The sequence below is a fragment of the Micromys minutus genome (genome assembly GCF_963924665.1).
Source record: "Micromys minutus genome assembly, chromosome: 16".
Lineage (NCBI taxonomy): Eukaryota > Metazoa > Chordata > Mammalia > Rodentia > Muridae > Micromys > Micromys minutus.
In genome coordinates this window covers 48,394,590-48,402,393 of record NC_137985.1, presented here as the reverse complement: position 1 = coordinate 48,402,393, position 7,804 = coordinate 48,394,590, and the positions used below count along the sequence as shown (strand labels likewise).

The 7,804-nt window shown below is 46.2% G+C and overlaps 1 protein-coding gene across 2 annotated transcripts; it reads right to left on the bottom strand.

The window, feature by feature from the left end:
- Positions 1-4,516: 4,516 nt before the first annotated feature.
- LOC308430675 (cytochrome P450 1A1) lies at positions 4,517-7,804 on the bottom strand (the record flags this gene model as incomplete). 2 transcript variants are annotated; one of them, XM_080929915.1, is made up of 6 exons in its annotated part: positions 4,517-5,613; positions 5,759-5,845; positions 5,994-6,117; positions 6,209-6,298; positions 6,386-6,512; positions 6,968-7,804. In XM_080929915.1, 6 exons carry the CDS (start codon positions 7,802-7,804, stop codon positions 5,319-5,321), a joined length of 1,560 nt encoding a protein of 519 aa, XP_080786041.1. In that variant the 3' UTR covers positions 4,517-5,318. The 2 variants fall into 2 exon arrangements, with proteins under 2 accessions (XP_080786041.1, XP_080786042.1); XM_080929916.1 differs by lacking the exon at positions 5,759-5,845 and having other exon boundaries at positions 6,968-7,774.

Genomic DNA, 7,804 nt, shown 5'->3' with positions numbered 1-7,804 from the left:
CCTCCACACACACACACACACACACACACACACACACACATAGAGAAACAGCCACCACCTCCGCCGGAAGCGCCCCCGCGTCTCGGCCAACCCGGAGTGATGTCACTTCCGTTAACAGGGGGAGGAGCCAAGAGGCGGAGCTCCCGCGAAATTTGAGAGGTTGGGTTGTTAAGGGTTGATAGGCAAGGCAACTAAATTAAGCTAGATGTTTTCTCTGTGAGAAATCTGAATGGAGTAAGAAAGAGAGAGGAGAGAAAGAAAAAGAAGGGAAGAAAATATGCTGGCTAGCTTGTCAACTTGACACAAACTAGAGTTATCTGAAAGGAGGGAACCTAAATTGAGAAAGTGCCTCTATAAGATCTAACTGTAAGAAAGCTTGTAAAGCATTTCTCTTAATTTGTGACTGATGGGGGAGGGCCTAGGTATTGTGAGTGGGGCCCTCCCTGGGCTGGTGGTCCTGGGTTCAATGAGGAACAAAAAGCCGAGCAAGCATGAGGAGCAAGCCAGAAGCCGTCACTCCTCACTGGTCTCTGTACCAGCTCCTGACTCCAAGATCCTTCCATGATGAATAGTGATATGGAAGTGTAAGCTGAATAAACCCTTTCCTCCCCAAACTGATTTCTGGTCATGGTGTTTCATCGCAGCAATAGGAATCCAAACTAAGATAAATTGGTACCAGGAGCGGGTGGGGGTATTAACAGGCTTCATGTTGAGGAAGGACTTTGGAACTTTGGGCTAGAAAAGCCATGAGAGCTCAGGGAGCTCTTCTGTAGGAGATTGGAAGATAAGAATGTTTAGAGCTGTGCAGATTGCCTGGCTTGTGAAGTTTCAGGGAAACATTAAAAGACTATCTGGGCCATTTGTTAATTGAATTAAGATTCTGTGGTTCTGGTAGGTGGGGCTGAAGAAATGGTTGTGATTAACAAGAATTACAAAAGTGAAACTTTTGCTTTGCTGGGATACTCAATACTGTTTGACTGGAGGTGAGAAATTAATGGTGCTTAAGAAAAGAAAAACATTGTTGAGGTGAAACCTTTCTTTTTTCTTTTCCTTTCTGGTTTTTCAACTATGTAGCTCTGGAACTTGCTCTGTAGATCAGTTGGCCTCTGCCTCCCAAGTGTTGGGATTAAAGGCATGCACCACCACTGAGCATGGTTAAATCTCATGGGAAGTATTTCCTTAGAGCTAGCATACAAAGAAAGAGAAAGGGTGAGGAAGGAGGGGGAAGGAAGGAGAGAGAGCGAGGGAGGGAGGAGAAAGAAAATAAGAGAATAGAAAAGAGAAGCTGGAGAGATGGCTCAGAAGTTAAAAGCATTGCTTTTCCACAGCAGTCCATAACTCCAGTTCTAGAGGATCTAACACTCTCTTGACCACTTGAGAGGACCAGCACGCTTATGGTGCACACATATACATGCAGGCAAAACAATCAATACACATAAAATAAATCTAAAAACAAATTTAGAAATGTTTATGAGCTCGTGGCTTCAAACACGCTTGAAGGATTTTAATTTAGGGGAACAAATTTTTAGTCAGTTTGTTGCTATGCAGCCCTAGCTAGACTCAAACTCAAAGAAATCCTCCTGCCTGCATTCTGAGATTAAAAGCATGTGTCACCATACTCAGTAGAAATCATTATCAATACTCAAAACTGTCCTGTCTTCAGGAGTTGAAACTTGTTCAAGAGTATCCAGAGTGACTTAATTTATTCCTGGAGTCTTTGTAGTATCTTTACCATCTGGCATGACCAAGTGTTCCAGGCTTGTCTTTTATTAATACTTCAGTGCCAGATTTGTGGCCAATTGTTTTCAGAAGAAGCCTTGGATCTTAATCTGGGTATTAGGAAGTTAGAATGCTCATTTCTGTGAATTGGCCATTGCCTCTAAGATTTAGGATATTAGCCAAGCAAGATAGTATGTGGTGAAACAGGTTTTCACTGTGTAGTGCTCACTAAACTAGAACTCACTCTGTAGCTCAGGCTGGCCTCAAATTCAGAGATCTGCCTGCCTCAGCCTCCTGAGTGCTGGGTTTAAAGGTGTGACTACCAATGCCCAGCTCATAAACTGTATTACATATGCTGCCCAGATTTTTTATTTACTTTCAAAATGGTATTTTCCCCCTACCATTTAACTGCATAATTCATTGTTGTTGGTTTTTTTTTTTTTTTAATGAAGAATTACTTTTTGTGGGCATATGGGTATTTGGGGGGTATGCATATGTTGGGGTGGGTAAGAGTGCCCATACATGCCAGAAGAGGGCATCAGTTCCTCTCTGGAACTGGGGTTACAGACAACTGTGAGCTGCTCCACAAGGGTCATGGAACTTGGGTCCTCTGGAGGAGGAGCAAGAATGCTTGACTGCTGAGTCTGTAGGCCTCCCTGGTCTAATGCTATTCGTTTTGTTTTTAGTGTACACCAAGTTATACAGTCATCACTCCTGGTTTAAGACTATGTTCTCTGTGTTTAGAAGAAACCCACACATCCCAATTCCATTTGCCCTGTGTTCCTTAATTTTTGGCTCTATTTAATTAGCCTATTCTGGATATTTTTATGGGTTCCTTTACATTATAACATAGAATACAAATTTGTTTGTATTATATATTATTATAAGACAGAATTTCACATATCCCAGGCTGGCTACAAATTTTCTGCAGCTGAAAGCAACTTTTAACCTTTGACCATCCTGTCTTTAACCCCCTGCTTGCTAGAATTACAGGTGTGTGCTACCACAGGAACTCAAAGCTTTGGGTGAACTAGACAACCATCAACTGAGCTCCATTTCCAGCTACAACTGTGCTTTGCTCTGCTTTGCTTTGCTTTGTTTTAAGAAAACTATGAGAATGGTAACTCTTGTTCCCTCTGATCTGAGGTTGCTCTTTCTGGTGGCCTGAAACTCTTAATGGAAGGAAACTACTCCAGGCAGAAAGCATATGTACAGTAACTACTGTCCACTACCAGCTGTTCAAGAAGGAGCTGGAATGGGGTGATGCAGGAAGGGATACACATCCCAAGATGCATGTCCTCTCAGCATGTAAGAGGAGCTTCTGGCTCTGTGGGTCTGGCCTTCACCTCTACCTGACACTGCCATTCTGACTTTGCTACAAGATGAGGATTTCTGCATTAAAATGTGAACCACTTAAGAGAATACTTCTCCAGGAGAGCTGGCCCTGTCCCTCACTGCCTGTGGCATTGGCTGAGCTAGCCAGTGGGCAGTGCTGGAGAGCTCACCCTAATGGTGTGGTTGTGGGATGAGCTGACAGGTTTACCAGCTTAGCTACCACCCAGGCCCAGATCCAGGGCTTTGAGTTGGCCAATCCTAACATTTATCCCATCTATGATCTGCTGGAGCACATGAAGGGGGCTGGTCCTGCAGATCCAAAGCTGCAGGATTTCCATGACACAGGGCAATAAGAGGATGTCTGAGAGGAGTCCTAGTAAGCATCCAGAATTGATAGAGTAGCAGAAGCCAGAGGCCTCCAACCAGACCAATGAATGACTCATTGCAATGAACATTTGTAAGCAAAGAAGTGTGGACAAAAGGGTATACTATATGACATGCTGTGACACACTGCAGCTTCCATGATGAGGTTCTGTTTGTTTTGGAGGGGGTTATTTTTAATACATATATGGAAAAGGTTGCAAGGGTGGAGGACAGATAACGGAAGGATGGGGAGATGAGTGAGATTGGGGTACATGATGTGAAATTCACAAAGAATCAATTAAAAATTAAGAGAGGGCTGGAGAGATGGCTCAGTGGTTAAGAGCACTGACTGCTCTTCCAGAGGTCTCAAGTTCAAATCCCAGCAACCATGTGGTGGCTCACAACCATCTGTAATGGGATCTGATGCCCTCTTCTGGTATGTGTGAAGACAGCTACAGTGTAAGTATACATAATAAATAAATGAATAAATAAATAAATCTCTTTTTTTTTTTAAGTTAAGAGAAAGAGAGAGGTTGATTCTCATCCTTCAAGAAAGGCTCTGTTCCAATGTCCCCCAAAGACCTAGGGCCTTCTTCCAGCATTCCTCCCCACCTAGCCACATCCTCAGCTCCAGAATTTCTATTGCCCTATGAAGGGCTAGTAAAGCCCTGGTTACTGTGAATTAGATGATATGCTTATGCACCAGACCCTCCCATCAGCTTTGAGGGCTCTGAAAGCAGTCTAGACAAGAGTTCCAGAGTGTACCGTGTATCAAAGAGTGACATGTTAGAGAAGGAGACCCCACTGATAACATGCCTGAGAGCATGCTCCCCATTGCCAGTCCTCTGCTCCCTGCAGGAAAGCACAGCATAAAGTTGAGCTTAAGGGTGCGAATGTGACTTAACTTCAGATTCAAAACTTGTCTGCACATAGTACGTCCAGGTGATATTTTTATTTAGCTCAGGTAGATTGTTCCTATATATTTCTGGATACTTGTGTTAGATAGAGTTTTCTCTGTTACACTTAAACAAATTATCTAAATCTCTTAAGATATGACTAATACAAATGCATAAGCAAAATACAGGTCATGATCAAAAGCTCTTATGGCCAAACATTTTCTAAAAAAACAAAAACAGAAACAAAACCACTTTATACAGTAAAGAAGAGAGCTGGTGTAGCAGTCTATGACTGTATCCTAGTACTCAGTAGAGTGGTAAGAGCAGAAAAAAAAAAAATGGAGTTCAAGGCCACCCTTGGTAGCATATTCAGAGGGAGCCTGGGCTACACAAGACTGTCTCAAATGTCATTCTTTTACTCTTACTACCCAGAGTGTCTGTCTCTCTGTTCCTGGGTCTTTCTAAACACAAGTGTCAGCCCTTCCTAAACAGAAACGTGGGCTTTGCAAGGACAAGGGGACCCTGTTTATTTCTACATAGGGTGAACAAAGGTGCCCCCCCCACACACACACCACAGTGTCATAGCCCATGTGGGAAGGCTGTTTAGCCTCAGCAGCTGGCATGAGCACCTCTGTGCTACTATTTTTAGTTGTCTTCTCCCTCCATTCTGGGCCGCTCCTGGTTGTCAAAGTAACCAGACAGACTCTGGCATGATCCCGCTATAAGTGTTTTCTAAACCAGCCAGCCACTGGAGCACCCAGAGAACTCTTCAGTTTTCTGAGGCCTGGGTATCTCCTAACCCTTTTAGGCTTCCTAGTTTATGCTGAACTTGTGAGGGATCTGAGGTTCCTGTGGATCTCTGCTGGGCCCAGTGTACATGTTCATCAGATAGAGAAGCAATTCCAAAGTAGGAGGCAGGCACATCGGTCCCGGATCTGTGTCTCTGACTGAAGTTGAATCCCAGGAACAGCCACCTGGTCTGATGACAGTCTAAGCCTGTAGTTGCTAAGGACCAGAAGACCGCATCTGTGCTTGGAAATACTCACAGCGGGCATGCTTTAAAGTCAGTCCATAGGCAGGAGTCATATCCACCTTCTTGCCTGGTGACACGTTAAATTCTATTTGCTGCAGCAAGATGGCCAGGAAGAGAAAGACCTCCATTCGGCCAATGGTCTCCCCAATGCACTTTCGCTTGCCCAAACCAAAGAGAGTGACCTTCTCACTCAGATACTTGTCCACAGTGCCGCTGGGGGTTAGAAACCTTTCAGGCCGGAATTTGTTTGGGTCACCCCACAGTTCCCTGTACACAGAGGAGACAGCTGAAGTCAGTGTTCAGGGAATTATAAGCATCAAGTAGTTCAATCCCCAAGGGACAAGGGGGTCTGAAGCCCAGGAGTGGATGGACCCATCCCACCCAGGAGTTTCCACTTTCCCTGTTAACTTACTGATCATGGTTAATCTGCCACTGGTTCACAAAGACACAGCGCCCCTTGGGGATATAGAAACCATTCAGACTTGTATCTCTTGTGATGCTGGGGAAAGAGGATGTTCAGTCAGGATCAGGGTCACAAAGGAAATCCACACCCCCACATACATGCCATGTCCTTCCCATGAATCCTAGTGGGCTGTGTATACTAAACTGAGACCTAGTATTAAATGTCAATGGATCTATGGCCTCACCTGTGGGGGATGGTGAAGGGGACGAAGGATGAATGCCGGAAGGTCTCCAGGATGAAGGCCTCCAGATAGGGCAGCTGGGGTCTGTCAGAAAGCCGGGGCTGCCGATCCCTGCCAATCACTGTATCTACAGAATACAGAGGTTCAAAAGGATTAAGGGGTTGCCAAGACTATCAGGGTCCTCCATTTAGAGACCTTGGAATGAAGCCACCACCTACCTAGTTCCTCCTGGATCTTCTTCTGTACCCCAGGGTTGGTTACCAGGTACATGAGGCTCCAAGAGATAGCAGTTGTGACTGTGTCAAACCCTGAGCAGGATAGAACAGAGGCAGTGGTTAGGGATGTGGCAACGAGGGGCACCTGAGCACAGAAATGATACACAGAAGTACACATACCAGCTCCAAAGAGGTCAAAGACAACCGTAATGACCTTATCGTCTGAGAGCTGGACATTGGCATTCTCGTCCAGCCTCCTGTCCTGACAGTGCTCAATGAGGCAGTCTGTGATGTCCCGGATGTGGCCCTGGGAGACAAAGGAGCACAAAGTGAGAAATACCCTCTCCATCTAGGCCTGGCTCTTCACTGCCATTAACACCTTTGTTCAAGAGGTGACATTCTGAGGCAGCTGTCCTACTTTTCCTTGGCCTCTCAGAGTTTTGTTCTACCTTAGAGAATTGATAACCCAACTCAAGGGACCCTGGAGGCACAGAGCCTGACACTGTTAGCTATTTGATGAGTTCTTTTTTCTCCCATGAAGCCAGGAGAGGGGGTTCTTCCTGGTCCAGTAAGAACTGGCCCAGGGCTCCTCCCATTCAGAAGCTCTTGTCTTATGGATGCAGAGAAGGACCATCCAAGAAAAGATTTATTGACCTGCTGAGGACAGAGTGCACACTGCTACCAACGCTAAGCTTGCCTGTGACGTTCTGGCCCTGGATCCTAACTGCTTCCCATCACCACCCGCTTCTCCCCAGGTTCTACCTTCTCGAACGTCCTGTAGTGCTCTTTGATTAACTTCTCCATGAAGCTGTAGAGCTTCTCATTCAAGTCCTTGAAGACATTCAGGGAAGAGTTAGGCAGGTAACGGAGGACAGGAATGAAGTCAGCAGGGTTTCCAGAGGCAGTAACCTCCCCAAACTCATTGTTCAGATTGACTATGCTGAGCAGCTCTTGGTCATCATGGTCATAACGTTGGCCGAAGCACATGGCACAGATGACATTGGCCACTGACACTACCACATACTTGTAAGGGTCAAAGTGGCCAACCTCTGCCATCAACTTCTGGAACTTGCTGATCAGGTATTCGGCCTCCTTGCTCACATGCTCCTCCAAGTAGCAAGAGGATGCCGATGTCGGGTCTGAGGCTACAGAGAAGCTCTTCAGGGCATTCTGGGCCAGGCGCCGGCGGGCAGCCCACACTGGTCCAGAGTCTGGGTTGAAAGTCATGCTCTTGCCATTAAGGATAAGTGTGAAGCTGTAGAGGTCTGGCCGGCCCTTGAAGTCATCTCCTTGCTTCACCAAGGCCTGCTTGATGGTGTTCAGGCCGCTCAGCACCACCACAGGCGTGGAGCCAATGCGGATCTGCATCACATCCCCGTACTGCTGACTCAGCTTTGTCAGGGACAGGTGTGGGTTCTTCCCCAGGGTCAGGATGTGCCCAAGGAAGGGCAAACCCCAGGGTCCGGGTGGACTCTTCAGACCTTTGGGAACCTGGGTCCTTGTGGCTCTGATCACCCAGACTCCAAGGCAGAGTATGGTGACAGCTAGAAGCAGCTCTGTGGCTGACATGAAGGCTGGGAGTCCGTACACAGAAGGCAT